At 48.9% G+C, this 17392-nt stretch overlaps 1 protein-coding gene across 1 annotated transcript in view; it reads right to left on the bottom strand.

Moving 5' to 3' along the window:
• Nucleotides 1-658: 658 nt before the first annotated feature.
• Nucleotides 659-17392, bottom strand: part of LOC142578895 (cell adhesion molecule Dscam1-like) — a 186294-nt gene continuing 169560 nt past the window's right edge. Inside the window, exons 20-28 of the mRNA XM_075688568.1 lie at nucleotides 15351-15455; nucleotides 14441-14632; nucleotides 13522-13821; nucleotides 12413-12592; nucleotides 4189-4338; nucleotides 2492-2540; nucleotides 2264-2348; nucleotides 2099-2178; nucleotides 659-1771 (exon numbers count right to left, since the gene is read on the bottom strand). Of these exons, the coding sequence (XP_075544683.1) occupies nucleotides 2270-2348; nucleotides 2492-2540; nucleotides 4189-4338; nucleotides 12413-12592; nucleotides 13522-13821; nucleotides 14441-14632; nucleotides 15351-15455 (1055 nt within the window). The 3' untranslated portion in view covers nucleotides 659-1771; nucleotides 2099-2178; nucleotides 2264-2269. The remainder of the gene's footprint in view (nucleotides 1772-2098; nucleotides 2179-2263; nucleotides 2349-2491; nucleotides 2541-4188; nucleotides 4339-12412; nucleotides 12593-13521; nucleotides 13822-14440; nucleotides 14633-15350; nucleotides 15456-17392) is intronic.

Below are 17392 nucleotides of genomic sequence, written 5' to 3'. Positions count from 1 at the left end.
AAACAGACGGCGCGATCATTGGAGCAATACTAGAAGCAACAAAAATCCCCCGAGATAAACAAGCCCGGCAGTCGTACAGTCTGTTGTTACTTGCTAAATGTGTTTCTTTCTATATTTTTAGCAGCTTCATTGTTCAGACGGCGGCATTCGTCTGTTTCCACGGGCCGTGTGCGGCAAACAATCTCTGAAAAGTTTAAATTTGTGTCAGGTAAGCGCTTAGCACATGCTTAGGCAAAGGTTACGAAGAACTCTTTTTAAACTGGAAACCTTGCGCTATGCTAATGACCAGCTTGACATTTCTGCATCGCAAATGAGCGCCATATGCTTGCGTACACATATTATCTGCAGTTTCGCGCTTAGTGTGCGCTTCGACCGAGCGTTCAATAATAATAAAAAAAGAATACAGAAAAAAATTTGTCAGAGAAGAATGGCGAATATGTTCTGGGAGAAAAATAAGAAGAAAGAAGAACCATGAACCAGCGCAGCCATCAACCAACTCGCCCAGCAAAACTTTTTACTGAGCAATAAAAAGAAATCAGAAGGCTGAGGCCCACATACATTTGCGCCGTCGCCTTACTTCCTTCTTGTTTATTCAATAACTATTGCGTTTATCGTGATGTCTTGTTTTACAGGTTGAGTAAAGACAGCAATGTTTTTGCAAAATAATTTATTAAACAGCTTCCTTCTCAATATATGTACATGTGTGCTCTATCAATCAAGCAGCTGCTACCATCTTGCGCTGTGCTCTCTCCTAAGCTGCGGACAGTTGTGGATTTCATTGCACGTGGCTTGAAAAAAAGTTTGAAATAAAAATAAAAATAAACAACATCCAATTTATTGTAAAAGAATGATTTACGCACGCCAGACCTGGGTCCCTTTGAATCTTACGATGCAGCTTGTTTGATTGTTTGTTGCCTTGGACGACTGCATCTTATACGCGAGTGAGTGTGGGAGATGGCGAGCGCGAGTTGCTTCTTGCAAAGCACATATATGATTGTGTCGGGGCTAGGATTCAAATTAAGAGCTGCTCCATTGCGTCAGAAGACTATCTCTGCTTCAAAACACAAAGAAAACAAAAAAATATGCGATGCCCTTTCGATGAGAAAGTGTCAAAAGAAACTGTCACTTGGAAAAGTTGAGACAGATGTTCCCGCTTTGTGTCATTCCTGAAAAATGTGGTGTTTGTAAAAAAAAAGCAATGCATGAATAAACAGTTGGTGCCAAAGTAGGATGGAATGAATAGTCAACGAGTGGCAGTGAGAAACTGCGTTTTAGGTATAACCGCAACGAGTTGAATCGGGTTCTGGGTTTTCGAGGTGCGATGCTGATAGTTAAACGCATGAACATAGTTCGTTCGTTCGTTCATCTCCAACCATGAACAGGAGCGTCGCACGTATCTTATTTCGCCGACTCTCCGGTTGATAATCGTCAATAGGGTGACGCCCGCTGGAAAAGGTAAGTCTTATCGCTCTGGCAGCAGTTAGCACGACGGTCTCTTACAGCCTGAGATGCTAATGCAACATCAACGCGTTTTCGCGACGAAGTATTTAGTTCAATTTGTCCGGCCTTACTTCTTGCAGTTGTTGATTTGACCTTGTTCCAAGTGGCCTGAGGCAAAGTATCTCGTGAGCTTAGGTTCCCTACAGCGAAATATTTTAGAAAAACAGGTGAAGCTTGTTGTCAGTCTCAGTGCGCTTGAACTTTGTAGAAACGCTAGATGATGCAGAGTTGAAGTGGTCGTCGTGTGCGCCTTCCCCGCGGCGCAGCTTGGCTGAAAAATAAAAAAAAGAAGGAAAAAGAAAGAAATGGCTGTCTTCACAGTCGCGAAATTCGGAGAAGACGAGTTTGACCGGTCAAGCAACAATGTAATGCATATGCTTGTCATAAGACGATGTCGCGCATTAGGTGGTAACCGAGAAAACTACTTGCGCGCTAACTATCTCACGGCGTAATCTGACATATTTTTTTTTCATCCAGGATATTTTTATTCTCTCTCTCTCTTTTCTTTCCTTTTTTTCAATTCGTCTTTTTTGTTTTGCTTTGCTATTCATGCAGAAACTTGTATGTAGGAAACAATGAATGTAATTTCAGTGCTTACATAATCACAACGCTTTTGTTGACTATCCTTCAGCAGAGTTGCTGCTCGGGCGTCTTCGGAAGTCGCAGTGAAGTGCGAATCTGCAAGTGATTCCACGCATTCGACTGTATGTCAGGATCCTTCTTTGTGCGGTATAACAGGGAAGCCATGTTTTCAAAGACTTACCACGCGTCATAATCTGTGCATGTCGTCCTCGTCGAACACTTTACATTTGCTGGAAACGTAGAAAAGCTCTGACCCGTCTCGGCTTCTGGAACGGAAGGCAGATCGTAAAAATAAAGTTACATCGAACGAGCGCTTTTTTTTTCTTCCAACACTTTCAGTGAAAAAGCAGGAAAACTCTTTCGTACATGCACTAGTGCATGCATACACCAGAGCTGAATGACTACTTACAAGCCTGTGGCAGTCTGCGACTTTCTCGATTGTATGGCTATGTGTTCACCTGAAAAGATAAATTAAAGAGAAGAAAAAAAAACATTGTTGAGAACTAAATGGTGCGCGGTAAAGAAAAATGATAGGAAGAATGTAACGAGCTGTAATTTCACTGTATCCTCCCAAATTATGCACAACGCACTTTCGTCATGAAGAAAAATAAAATTACTGCGAAGGCTGACGCAGCAGCGATAACATAGTGTAGTAAACGTTGGCAGGCAGCAATCCTTACTGATAGCGTAGTTGAAAGTATGCGTGGTATGGAGAAAAAAATGTAATGAAATGGAGTAGGGGAGTTGTTACTGAACAACTGTTGAGCTGTTGAACAACTATGAGCTGTAGAGCCGGATTATCCGCATTAGCTCACATTGCTAAAGTCAAGAGGCGAAGACGATATATGTCTATGTGTGCATGTGGTCGTGGGTAAAGCGAAGGTGCTTGTGGGACCATTGGCACTTATCCTCAACTTCCTATACCACTACGGAAGTCGCTCTTAAGTAGAGCATCTCAGAGCTGGGCTTAAATAGGCTTGCCCTTAAGTATTCTCGTTTTAGGAGGTTCCATAATATGAGCTCCGTGCGGCTGTTATCTTCTTTGTGTCTGTGTGACGCTGTTCGACATCAAACCGCTAGAGTATGATGCATGAGCGAATGCGGTGGCTAAAGGCGTGCACTTTTGGCTCCGGAGGAATGCGCGATGGTATGAAAGAAATGACGCTAGAAATGCTTCTTTAAATAATTTAGTGAGATCGCTTTAAGGAAATTACACGTCCATAAAGATGACGCAACCGTTAATTATCGAAACATTCTCGCACGCCTCGTCTGTCCACACGCTTCTGCAACGCGCTTCTATGACAGGCCAACTGCGCATGCTATCTGCTGTGTGTTTTAACAAAAGTTGGTTTTGACAATTTGTAAAGAGTGGGGCGGGGGGGGGGGGGGGCTGCCGGTGTTTTACTATAATGTGGACAGAGAAGAAAGGCTATGGATTTATTTCTTTACACCTTTTGGCGAGGATTGTCCACAGACTTCCTGAAAAGCAGTTTGGAAGTCTAGGGATACCGATAGACCATAAGGGGTGGATTCTAATAATAATAATAATAATAATAATAATAATAATAATAATAATAATAATAATAATAATAATAATAATAATAATAATAATAATAATAATAATAATAAAATATACTGGGACCGGGATGCTGGGGAAAAGCAATAAAAGCTGTCAGAAAACGACATTTGTCAATAGGCTTCCCGCACGCCCTCGATGACTGAAGCAAGCCATTCTACTTGAAAAGTACAAAGTATTTATAAGCTGTGTAAGTTCGTTATTTTTTTTTTTCCAAGGGGCAGCATGCGCTGGGCGGCGATTCGCTGAGGCGCACTGAACAGCAGGACCCAGTATGCGAAAGTCACCCAACAGTGAGGAACGCGCGCATGGGAGAAACCACAGAGGAGGAGGAAGAAAGAAAGGGAGAAGGCAGAGATAGTAACCGGAAATGCGCCTGGTTGGCTACCTTACGTTGGGGGAAGGGAGGAGGGAATAGAAATATGAGAGAACGAGAGAGAGGAGAAACGCGGTGAGTTCGCGCATGCGCATGTGCGAGGGGGTCCGGTAAGTCAAAGGCGTCTACGCAGGCAAGGGCGGCGCGGCAGTACCTGGTCTCTTGTGGGCGTAAGGCACGTCGTAGACCCTGTGCGGCACGGCGTACGCGGACGATCCACGGGACGAGCCGCCATTGCCGCCGCAGTAGGTGGGCTCCGCGGAGCCCAGCACCTCGCTCTTGTACCGCTCGCCGGACACGCTTCCTGCAGAGAGGTGTGGTGCAAAGGGTTAAAGGTACCACGTGGCCAATGGTCCATGCTCGCATAGCACCAGCTTAAACCTTGTAATATGTGATGTCTGTAAGGCAATGCCCCAGCTTTGATACTGCACAGGATGTTGCGGCACACTGCGATTCGTTATCGGCCACCAGCATGGTGCGAACCACTCATGCGATGCGATTCACGTTCGAGCTACCCCCATGCGTGATCTCGGAGTGCCTAGTGCGGATTTGCTTGGGTAGCTTGTCGTGGGCAGATTAATGCTCATCGCTGCAGGCAGCGGTAGCAGATTGCACCTTGCGGTATGCCGAAGCACTCCAACAACTTATCGAACCAAGGCTGTGTAAGATAGAGGCTTGAAGTGTGGTTAAAGTGTGGATAGAGGCTTGAAACAGCGGTTAAACAAGGAATCTTGCTCGACCACTGCCATCCTTGTCGCGAAAGAATCAAAAACAAGTTTATGCCGCATCAAAGCCGATCGAAGAGGGTATTTTTTTATATTGTATTCAGCGACATAATTTTGGTTCCGTCGTCTGTCAATAAAAGCAAAACACTCCGAATGCCATGTTTCATCGGAAGAGCGCCACCATTTCTTTCAAAGAGACAACAACAGTTTCGCTTCCGCATACTGCGGACTACGTGCACTTTTGATTTATTCTGAACGAGGCAGGGGCCATGTACTGCATGCAGGCATAGCATTATCGCCGTACGCCTCGGCATGTCACGCGCGTGCGGAATGCGAGCACGTGCTAGCCAACTCCGTTCAGCCGGGATGAGCCGTTTCCTGCTGTTACATACACAATCTTCGGTACAGGTCGTTTTCACATGGTCTCACGGACAGAGCCTCTCGCCTATTCACCGGAATATGGCGGCAAAGATGACGTCGGTGCACCACATCTCCACGCGTTTTTTAAAGATGAACCTTGTTGCGTTTCGCCTGCGACACGTGGTTTTGCCGGCGCGACTGCGGCGGGGCGGCAGACATTTTGGCCCGATCGTCGTCGCCGCAACACTCATCGCCAGGTGTTTCCAGGCGCGACTGCGGCGATGCGACCGCCTAGGGATCATCCTCGCATTCCAGTCATTGTGCCCGAAACAGGCGATGCCAAAGCAGGGATCTCATTCCAGTCATTGGGCCCGAAACAAGCGATGCCAAAGCAGGGATCTCGTTCCAGTCATTATGCCCGAAACAGGCGATGCCAAAGCAGGGACCATCCTCTCAGTACAGTCATTGTGTCCGACCGGCAGCGCCACGACAGGGTGCTACGAGATCGTGCTCGACATGGTGCTACGGCATCGCTACGACCGTGTGCGTCACCATTAGCCCATTGTACATTCACGTGCTCGTCTTTTGAGGGGTTCCTTCTTGCCCTCAACTGCGAGAGTATAAAAACAGCTGCCCCCGGACGCCAAAAAGAGAGGGCTCCGATTTCTTCTGCTGAGTAAAGTGCTCTCCCGTCTCTCTACTTCGGTCAACCTGACCGCCAACTCTTTGCGATGTTAAAATAAACCAGTTGTTTTGTTGTTACCAGTCGACTCATGCTTTGCCGGGACCTTCGGATGCTTCCAGTTGTACCCCAGGCCGCCAGGCCAACGCTACCCTTGGGGCTTGCGACCCAGGTACAACCACGGGCGTCAGCGCCGAGTTCCCAACAGATCGTACCAGCAGTCAGATCCCAAACATCTGGTTGGCAGCGGTGAGATCGCCTACGACTTCAAACAACGGTCTGCCAGCGGCGAGATCGCGACAACGGAGGCCAGCAGCAAAGAGATGCAGTTGACAGTATGCTGAGCAGCTCAACGACGATCCGGGAGCAGTGCAACGAGCCCTGTGTGACGACTGGTTGCCTGCAGCGGAACGACTGCGCGGAATTCCTGCCTGCGAGGTTTGGTGAGTGCGGGACTTTCTTCTTCTGAGCTTTGCCAGGCTTTTGTTAGTGTTAGAAACAGAGCTGGTAATTGTGGTTGTCGTTGCTGCCGGGTTAGAGTGCGGCAAGACAATATTAAGCAGTAGAGAAAGCAGCATTCAGAGCAGCCATGGATTTGAAGTCGTTGCGCAAACCGAAATTGTTGGAGCTTGCAAGAGAGTTGGGTCTGGATGTCTCGGACAAACTCAGAAAACCTGAACTGCTAAAGGCTATTCTGGAGTTAGAGGCTGAGGATGACGAGCTGTCGGAATGCCTTGAGACAATTGAAGAGAGGGAGACTGCAAAAAAAAGAAGAGCGTGAACGTAAAGAACAGAAAGAGCGAGAGCAACAAGAGCGTGACCGTCAACACGCTTTGGAAATGAAGCGTCTTGAGGTAGAGATGGAACGCGCTCGTAATGGAAGTCAGGCACACGGTGCAGGAGAACGCGTATTGTTCAAAATGACGGACCTGATGCGGCCGTTTAAGCTTGGAGAGGACATTGGTTTGTTCCTGGTTAACTTTGAGCGAACGTGCGAGAAGCAGGGGTTCTCTCGGGAAACGTGGCCACAGCGCTTGCTCACTTTGTTACCCGGCGAGGCGGCCGACGTAGTCGCTCGCTTGGATAGAGAGGAGGCAGAGGATTTCGACACAGTGAAATCGAGTCTTCTAAAAAAGTACCGGCTGTCTGCGGAGGCGTTCCGTCGGAAGTTTCGGGAAAATGAGAAAGGCAGAAGTGAGTCATATACAGAGTTTGCGTATAGGCTTATGTCGAACATGCAGGAGTGGCTCAAAGAAGAGAAAGCGTTTGGTGACCACGATAAAGTTCTGCAGTGTTTCGGGCTAGAACAGTTTTATAGTCGGTTACCGGAGAACGTGCGATACTGGGTCTTGGATAGGCCAGACGTGAGTACGGTGGCTAGAGCCGCTGAGCTAGCCGAGGAGTTTGTGACGCGTCGAGCTCGCGGAGCTAAGGACGGTCAAAAGGGTGAATTTGGCTCGAAGTTTGAGAGGCCGAAGTTCACACCCATGAGATTAAAGGGGGACACGCGTAGTGCGGATGCGAGCGAAAGCAGTCCGACCAAACGTAAAGAGACGGCGGCAGCCAAACGCAGAAAGCGGTTCGAGATGAGGCGAGCGCGCTTGTGTTATACGTGCCAGAAGCCGGGTCACTTTTCGGCGCAGTGTCCGGTAACAACACCAAAAGTTGTGTTGTTTTCAATAGGCAGCACTGACGAGAACATGAAGCTTCTCGAGCCTTACATGCGAGACCTCCTCGTGAACGGGAAAGAGTGCCGAGTGCTTCGCGATTCCGCAGCTACGATGGATGTAGTTCACCCATCTTACGTAGAACCCCATATGTTCACGGGCGAGTGCGCGTGGATCAAGCAAGCCGTGGAAGCTCATAGCGTGTGTCTGCCGGTAGCAAAAGTGCTTATTGAAGGACCTTTCGGAGCGCTTGAGACGGAGGCGGCAGTGTCATCTATGCTGCCACCCCAGTACCCGTACCTATTTTCAAACAGGTCCGATCACCTCCTGCGCGAGAAGGGGCTTTTGTTTGGTGAAGCTAGTGTTCAGGCCTTAACCAGATCGAAGGTTCGGGAGCTCGCTGCAAAGGCGGTAGTTGCGGGGCCGACGTTATCAAACAACGAAAAAGGGTCAGAGGCGCAGCAAGCTGATATTCCGAGCACGCCCGAACTGAATAAACTTGAGTCTGTAACGTTAAAGGCACCAGATACCGGAGAGGAAAATCCCGATGCGGGAAAGTTAGAAGAGCTATCTACTGATTTGCTCATCGCGCCTACGTCAGACGGACTTGATAGGTTGCTAAAAGTCAGCCGGTCGGCTTTGATAGCCGAGCAAAAAAAGGATGGCAGCCTGGAAAACGTGCGCTGCAATGTCAAAGAAGGTATCGCCAGGAAAACTGCGCGTTTTGTGGAAAGAGGTGGAGTCCTGTACCGGAAGTATCTAGACCGAAGAGGAGTGGAGTTCGATCAGCTGGTCGTGCCTCAATGCTATCGTCAGGATCTGTTGCGCTTGTCACACGGGGGTTCGTGGTCCGGACACCTAGGAGTTAAGAAAACTAAGGACCGTCTCTTGCAAGAGTACTATTGGCCAGGGTGTTTTCGGGACGCAGACCATTTCGTGAGGACATGTGACACTTGTCAGCGGGTGGGCAAACCAGGGGACAAATCAAGGGCGCCGTTGAAATTGGTACCTATCATTACGGAGCCTTTTAGACGGCTCGTTATTGATACAGTGGGACCTCTGCCGGTAACAGCCACGGGGTACAGACACATTTTGACTGTGATCTGCCCAGCGACAAAGTTCCCTGAAGCAGTGCCGCTTAAAGAACTCAGCTCAGTTGAGATAGTCAATGCACTACTGTCCATATTTGCGCGAGTTGGTTTTCCTGCGGAAATCCAATCAGATCAGGGCACAGTGTTTACTAGCGCTTTGACGACAACTTTTCTCGAAAGGTGTGGGGTAAAGCTGCTACACAGCTCAGTGTACCACCCACAGTCGAATTCCGTTGAGAAGCTCCACTCCGTCATGAAGCGCGTGTTGAGAGCCTTGTGTTTTGAACATCAAACTGACTGGGAGCTGTGTCTGCCTGGGGTGATGTTTGCTTTAAGGACCGCGCCGCATGCGGCTACGGGGTTTTCGCCAGCTGAACTGGTGTACGGTCGCTCGCTTCGATCTCCGCTTCGCATGCTTCGAGAATCATGGGAAGGTAGGGGCGACGACCCAGTCGTGGTGGAGTACGTACTTAAGCTCCTCGAACGCTTAAGAAGGGCACAGGAGTTGTCAGGTGAAGCAATGACAAAGGCCCAGCAGAGGGCCAAGGTTTATTATGATCGGACAGCCAGGGCCCGTCGTTTTGAGGTTGGCGATGAGGTCATGATATTGCGCACATCGCTAAACAACAAACTAGACGTGCAATGGGAGGGCCCAGCACGAATTGTTCAGAAACTGTCGGACGTTAACTACGTGGTAAGTCTGCCAGGAAAGCGGAAAGCACAGCAAGTTTACCACTGTAATCTGCTCAAACCTTATAGACAAAGGGAAGCAGTGGTGTGCATGATGGTAAACGTTCCTGAAGAGCTTCCGGTCGAGCTTCCGGGACTAGGCTCAGTGACGAACAGGGAAGACACCGGTCCAGTCATTAGTGACCTTATCAGTAAAGCACCGCTGTCGCCTGAGCAGAAAACCGAACTACACCAGCTATTACAAGAGTTTCAAGGTCTGTTCTCTGAGAGGCCTGGTAGGACTTCTGTACTTACTCATGATATAGAACTTACCTCCGCAGAGCCAGTACGATCCAAGGCGTATCGGGTGTCACCCCGCCAGAGCGATATTATGAAGGCTGAGGTAAAGAAAATGCTACAGCTCGGTGTTATTGAGGCAGGTGAGAGTGATTATACCTCCCCTTTGATTTTAGTTGAGGTACCGGGCAAGGAACCTCGTCCTTGCGTCGACTACCGCAGGCTTAATTCCATCACTAAGGATCAAATCTATCCGATCCCTAACATCGAGGAGCGCCTTGAGAAAGTTAGTAGCGCTCAGTTTATTTCCACCCTAGATCTTGTCAGGGGTTACTGGCAGGTTCCACTTACAGAAGAGGCTAGTAGGTATGCGGCGTTCATTTCACCAATGGGAACATTCCGTCCTAAAGTGTTGAGTTTTGGTTTGAAGAACGCGCCATACTGTTTTTCAAGTCTCATGGATAAAGTGTTGCGGGGACAGCAAGAATTCGCTTTACCGTATCTAGACGACGTAGCGATATTCTCCGCATCCTGGTCTGAGCATATGACACACTTGCGGGCAGTGCTAACCCGCCTGCGCGAAGCAGGCTTGACAGTAAAGGCTCCTAAGTGCCAGTTAGCACAGGCCGAGGTTGTCTACCTCGGTCACGTGATTGGTCAGGGTCGTCGCCGCCCCTCTGAAATAAAAGTGGCCGCTGTGCGAGACTTTCCGCAACCGCGCACAAAGACCGATATTCGGTCGTTCTTGGGTGTCGCCGGCTACTATCAGAGGTACATCCCTAGGTACTCTGATATCGCGGCTCCCCTGACGGATGCTCTAAGAAAGACAGAGCCTCAAACAGTCGTCTGGGACGAGACCAAGGAAAGAGCTTTTAGCGCCCTAAAGAGTGCCCTAACAAGCCAGCCTGTGCTACGATCGCCAGACTATACAAAAGGGTTCATTGTTCAGTGCGATGCTAGTGAGCGAGGCATGGGCGTTGTACTGTGCCAACGGGAAAATGGAGAAGTAGAACACCCCGTCCTGTATGCTAGTCGTAAGCTGACCAGTCGTGAGCAGGCGTATAGCGCCACCGAGAAAGAGTGTGCATGTCTCGTGTGGGCCGTTCAGAAATTGTCATGCTATCTAGCCGGCTCAAGGTTTATCATTGAGACGGATCACTGCCCTCTCCAATGGCTGCAGACCATCTCTCCCAAAAATGGCCGCCTCCTGCGCTGGAGCCTCGCTTTACAACAATATTCCTTTGAGGTGCGTTACAAAAAGGGGAGTCTCAACGGTAACGCCGATGGCTTAAGTCGAAGCCCCTAACGTAGGAATCAGCCTCAAAATTGTTTGTTACTGATGTTTTTCTTCCTGAGGCAGGATTTTTTTTTTAACATATTGCTTTTGTTTAGTGTTTCAAAGTGATGATATGCTTTCTAGTGCAATTTTTCAATTTGTGGACGCGTTCTGAGTGATGCTAGACTACTGTAAGGAACTAGGCAGTGGTATAAAAAGGGGAAAGAGCCTGGCAGGGCTTAGTGAGGGTTGTGCCGTGCTTGCTGATTGAGCGGTTGAGTTTCAGCGTAGTTCTAACGCTTGCCGGGAACGAGAACAAAAATGTGAACTCTCCCGAAGTCACTTTGCAGTGTCCCGTGCGAACCTGAACGAGAGAACGAGGCCTTCTCTGTGCGCTGCGCTCAAGAAACGTCGAGGGACGCCCGACTTCGGTTATGAGCATCATCGAGCGACATCCCTCCGGACAGCGGATGCAGTCCCCTGTCCATCGGGATCTCCTTCCCCCGGCGGGGCGGTCTGTTGCGTTTCGCCTGCGACACGTGGTTTTGCCGGCGCGACTGCGGCGGGGCGGCAGACATTTTGGCCCGATCGTCGTCGCCGCAACACTCATCGCCAGGTGTTTCCAGGCGCGACTGCGGCGATGCGACCGCCTAGGGATCATCCTCGCATTCCAGTCATTGTGCCCGAAACAGGCGATGCCAAAGCAGGGATCTCATTCCAGTCATTGGGCCCGAAACAAGCGATGCCAAAGCAGGGATCTCGTTCCAGTCATTATGCCCGAAACAGGCGATGCCAAAGCAGGGACCATCCTCTCAGTACAGTCATTGTGTCCGACCGGCAGCGCCACGACAGGGTGCTACGAGATCGTGCTCGACATGGTGCTACGGCATCGCTACGACCGTGTGCGTCACCATTAGCCCATTGTACATTCACGTGCTCGTCTTTTGAGGGGTTCCTTCTTGCCCTCAACTGCGAGAGTATAAAAACAGCTGCCCCCGGACGCCAAAAAGAGAGGGCTCCGATTTCTTCTGCTGAGTAAAGTGCTCTCCCGTCTCTCTACTTCGGTCAACCTGACCGCCAACTCTTTGCGATGTTAAAATAAACCAGTTGTTTTGTTGTTACCAGTCGACTCATGCTTTGCCGGGACCTTCGGATGCTTCCAGTTGTACCCCAGGCCGCCAGGCCAACGCTACCCTTGGGGCTTGCGACCCAGGTACAACCACGGGCGTCAGCGCCGAGTTCCCAACAGATCGTACCAGCAGTCAGATCCCAAACAACCTGTTTCACAAGATTTTCACTCTTACCGTGTCGGCGCGAGACACGCCCGTCATGCTGTTAAGATTCTTGCTTACGCGGCTTCTCTACGTGCTGGTACGGCAAGATGGCGGCCACGATGACATCGAATACAAACCTTCTATACGACTGGACACTGAGGGACACATTTGTGAAGGCTTGTGCCCTGACCTTGCTCTCACGGGCAAGGCTGGAACGGGCGACTGGGGTTCGCGTTAGCGCATGAACGCTACGCCAACGTGCCTATATTTGACACTAGGTGCCGCACATGACGAGGCACTTGCGTGAAAGGGCGTAAACGACCCCACGTGCACTGACCTTGCGGCGTGCCATGGGCCACTGCTGCATCGTCCGCGTGCCGGCGTAGAACACACCACAGCACGGCGAGCACCACGACGAGCACCAGCACCGAGCTGCCGATGGGCAGCGTCACGGTCAGGTGCCGATAGAAAGACGCCATTTTGGCGTCCAGAAGGTGAGGCTTCTGGGAAGGCACGTCTGCGTAGCGTGTGGATTATTGATTAGAATATGTTGCCGGTCTAGTTGGTCCATTCTTGAGCGCAATAATGTAGCGCCTGTCCCTTGTCTGCCACAGTGTCCCGTATAACATCGCATGTATACACAATGGGCTAAATTTGGGATCCCGTAGCTTACGAAAGTTCGAATACCCTCCGCGCTAGCCCAGTAGCTACTATGGCTTTGCGCTGCTCAGCTCGAGGTCGTGGGTTCGAATGCGGCCGCTGCGGCCGTGTTTTGATGAGGGGAGATGCAAAAACGCTCGTGTACTTAGGCTTAGGTGCATGTTAACAAACTGCAAGGGGGTCAGTCAACATTTCAAGAGTCAAAGAGTCAAGAGTCAAAGAGTTTATTCAGACAACGTATGGTGCAGTTGCCTAGGAAGTCCCCCGCTATTTATTTATCTATTTATCCGGAGTCCCCCACTACGGCCTTCCTCGTAAGCAGATTGTTCTTCTGGAGCATGAAAATCTAAAAATTATTTCCTCTTCAGAGTAAGAATTCTAGTCCAGCAGTGGTGAATAAGTCCGGCAGTGCTCAAATGCTTTGTAAGCGAATCGTACAACTACTAGCTCACGCCTAAGGGCTGTCGTTTCGTGTTCCTACTCGGGAAAAGTTGTGCTCAGAGGCTAATCTCGACATTAACGTGCTTTAGGTATTAACGCTGCTTCTATAGCTGGAGTCTCGCAGTAATGCATTTGAACGAAAAATAGCTGCATATCAGGCGAAAAAGAGAGAGAAAGCAAGGAGAGGAAAGGCAGGCAAGTTAACCAGGCGAGCGTTTGGTTTGTTATCCTAAACTGGGAATAAAGAAAAGTAGAACTAGTTAAAGGAATAATTAAAGAACTGTGCCCGCCGTGGTTGGGGTGAGGAGGCAAAACTGCTTCCGTGTTTTCCGGACGACCACGCACCTCCGTCCAGCGTGAGTGTGGCGAAGTTGACCTGCGCCGTAGTGCTGCCAGCGTCGTTGTGGGCCACCATGAGCAGCACGTACCAGGATCCCGGCTCGAGATCGCTGAGCACCAGCGGCTCATCGTTGAGCCTGTACGGCAGGTGACTAGACGCCAGCGTCCAGTCTGCTTCGGTGCTACGCCGGTAGTGGACGGTGAAGTGGCTGATGGGGCATCCGCCGTGCCACCACGCCTCGGGTCGCAGCCAGGCAGAGGTGGAGTTGCTGTCAACAAGGCGGTCCGCCTGCTGCAGCACGGGGCCTGCGAGGAAAAGAAAGGTGACAAAGCAGCAAAAAAATAAAGACGAAGAAGAAAGAAAACGTGGCAGAAGATGTGTGGTTTAGAAAATAAAACAGAAACCAAGTTGCCAAAAATATTTTGTTTTTAGAATGTACTTACTGTTATGTATATATATGCAAACTGAGAAAGGTTTTCTAGGGTTACTTCTTCTTATGCTAAGGTTCATCTGCATTAGCCTCTCTAATTACGTGCCTCATAGCAAGAACACTCTGTATTATTCTGTATTACATTATATATTCTGAAATAGATTCTGTATTATTCTGTATAGCTGCGACATTGCGGTGTATGTCGCTGCTCATTCGCTCTTATTAAAGTTATTCGCGCTTTTGAGCATTGCTTCACAGTGCAACTTTGTTAAAAATAATAATTGTTGTAACTGCACCCTCTCGAATGCAATATGCTTTTTCTTTTTTCAACGCCAATCTGTTTTAGCACAGCGTTCTTGAGAAGACGGTTTCGGACACGTACGCACTTTGAAGAATAGCCATGATATATGAAACGAATGTTTTCCACTTATGTCATTGCGCTCCTATGTCTCAAACACCGCTGCTGCTCGTGATCGTCACGAGGAACTACTCACGGTTTCCTTCAGTGGAGGCAGTGACGACGTTCCCCTCGGGCCCTCGTCCCACATCGCTGGCGGAGCGCATGCGCAGCTGGTGCCTTGTACCGCATGCGAGGCCCGAAAGAGCGAAGTTGGTCCGGTCGCCGCCCACCGACTGCTCCCGCCATGGATGTTCGTCGCCCTCCACCCGCCACGACACGTAGTACGCTGCGATGATTGTTAGATAGACGCACTTTAACGACAGAGTCTCACGCACTGAAACAGAGAGAATGTGGCTAATGCAGTTGTGAGGAGCTCCGAAGTATTACATTTTATCTGGATTTGATGCACCGCGTATACCCTTCTTCAACGATTGCAGATAACCCCGGGGTTTCATGCGCTTTCCATTCTATCGCATATTAGTCACAAGTCAAAAGGAGTTGTGCATGCTTCTATCCTTATTTCTGCTCTCTATATATAGCAAAGTGTGTGCGCTAGTTCATAAATTGATGTAAGTTGATTTGCTTTCTTTGCATTCTTGTATCAAGTTTATTGTAGAGGACAACGTCTCTTACAATGTAATTCGATTTCAACGCCTCCCAATGTCCTTTCATTCGAACATTTGTTGCCCCTCCCTCAATGATGTGTTCTTTTATCGACGGAGGTTCATGCATTGAAATGCGGAGCCAAAAGAACTAAAAACACTTACATGCGAATATGAGATGCTCTGTCGTGTTTCAAGCTGGATTTTCTAACGAATCAATAACCTCAGACACATTGGCGCGCACAAACAAACACGCACGCGCGCATGCACCAGCGACTGAGATGGCGGCATCTGACAATGTATGTCCGCTCGAAGAGCTTATGTGGTCAGTCTCAGCGGCGGTACACGTGCTCTATGGGGTCGAACGGTCTGCGCAGTCAATAATGCATCGCGTGGGCTTACTCCTGATGGGGGGATCATCGAAAGCGATGACCGGCCTCTCCCACGCCAACGAGATGGTCCGAGCCGAAGTGCCGACCACCCGGTACGTCGGTGGTGGTGGAGGATCTGCAACATTTAAGACGCACGATAAGCCGTGGCTCTACGTATATGGCGGCAGTTGACACTATAGCTGCTCAGCGCCGATGTTGCAGCACTGAAGGAGTGCAACGTATGAAGCGGAGTCCCAATGTGCTCTAGGCGAGAGCAACCACGGGCACTCGCGTCGGCTGCTCGTTCAGTAATGACAGGAGACGAAATAGGCAATAGCCTGATCGCTGGCAGGTGGCTGTCGTGTCTGGTGACTAAGTCCTTGTCATTTTAGCGAGCGGTCTGCCGACAGCTACGCTGGTGACCTAAGTACACCGAACGTCAACCGAACGATTCCCTGATGCACTGACAAGTCCGTGAATATTTAACTTATGGGGCTCGATTGAACACCGTTGCCTTTAGAGAAGGTATCGTACTCGTGGGTGCCATAGGATCTTGAAAATCTTCCGCAGCAAATGTTACCTGATGCCTGCGGCACATGTGTTGACATCATATTTATTTCGCCATTACTTCTCGTGCTTACAGGAAAACGCACACCATCAAAATTTTTGAAGCCGCATTGGAGAATTCTCCCAAGCGGTGATCTTCTCACGCCCTCGCTCTGCTTGGGAGCGCTGACGGCGTTTGCGTAAGCACAGCTGGCGTTTAGATGAACTTTGACGTCCTAGCTTTTCATCACTTTGAGACGTTACGAACCGTACGTGTGTCGGGAAAGTTAGCCAACATAATAATACAGAATATTTGTTCTTTTGAGCGCGACAGAGAACAGTTTGCTGCAGTGTCAAATGCGGTCTTGTTCACGTGTAGACGAACTGAAGAAAAAATAAGTACACTGTTGGTCGTCCACATGTTTCTTTTCTTCGATATCAGGGTCAGAAAAATTAGTCTCTAATTTTCATCTACCTATTTAGATGTGTATTATTGAGAAACGTCGTTAAATTATTGAGTTTCCCCTGCGCATAATTTGCAATGTTTAAGATGCAAGGAGCGTGACCACAAATATCGAGATAAGGCTGGCTTGTGGGCAACCCCGCCCTGTTTGGTAGAATGACCACCACAGCAGCCATTTTAACAGCATAGAATCCATAATAATTGCGTGGTGAACATCATGACTGCTTACAAGCACGTAATTATTTACTTAGTATGCAGAAAATACAAAAATAATCGCCAGGAATATCATTGCCTTTTTACGAATGGTGGGCAGAAAACTTGATCAGCGTTAGGCAGGTTCAATTTCTTGAAAAGTTGTGGTTACGGTTATACAAATATCTAGCGCCCCTAATTCGTCGCTCAGGCTTGAACACAATTAACCAGATCTGACACAAAAATATATTGCCAGAACATTGTTGTATGAGTGTGCGAGAGTATGCACCGAGATTAAAAGGACAGTAAGTTAAGCGAAGCTCTAAATTGGCCTAAGATGTTTAACTCTCTTCATTTTTTTGTTCTTTGGCGGCATAAAATTTGCTGCAAGTGAAGAAAGTAAAGGCCAAAGTTTCTATTCTTGAACTTCGTGCGCAGATATAAATCTGGCACGTCAACATTGCGTCACTACCTTCAATCTATTTTCACGCATTTAGCCTGTTTCTGCGTGGAGAAAGTTTTCATATCTCATTAGATTGAGTTTTTGGTTCCTTTAGAACGCGATGTAACCCTTCTTTATCAACAAACTGCTAGTTATTTCTGGGAAGACCCTAATCCCATCTATTACGTCATGGACAGCTAGTGCGGGAACCCAAAAGATGGCGTCACCGTCTAAAATTTTGTTTTTATGCCTTCACTGGCTTATAAATTATTCACGCGAGCTAACGCTGACGTTTTCAGTTTGCCCAGCAGTGTAATTTACAAACGTACCATTAACTTGGCGTTTCTCTTTTAGAGTCCCATGGAAAACGAAACCCTCCCTGTTGTCGAAAACTGGTTGCACACGGCGTTGTATTCTCCAACTCGCCCAC

Source organism: Dermacentor variabilis, chromosome 4 (genome assembly GCF_050947875.1).
Source record: "Dermacentor variabilis isolate Ectoservices chromosome 4, ASM5094787v1, whole genome shotgun sequence".
NCBI lineage: Eukaryota > Metazoa > Arthropoda > Arachnida > Ixodida > Ixodidae > Dermacentor > Dermacentor variabilis.
Note: the sequence above shows the minus strand (reverse complement) of the source record. Positions and strands in the feature narration are given on the sequence as shown.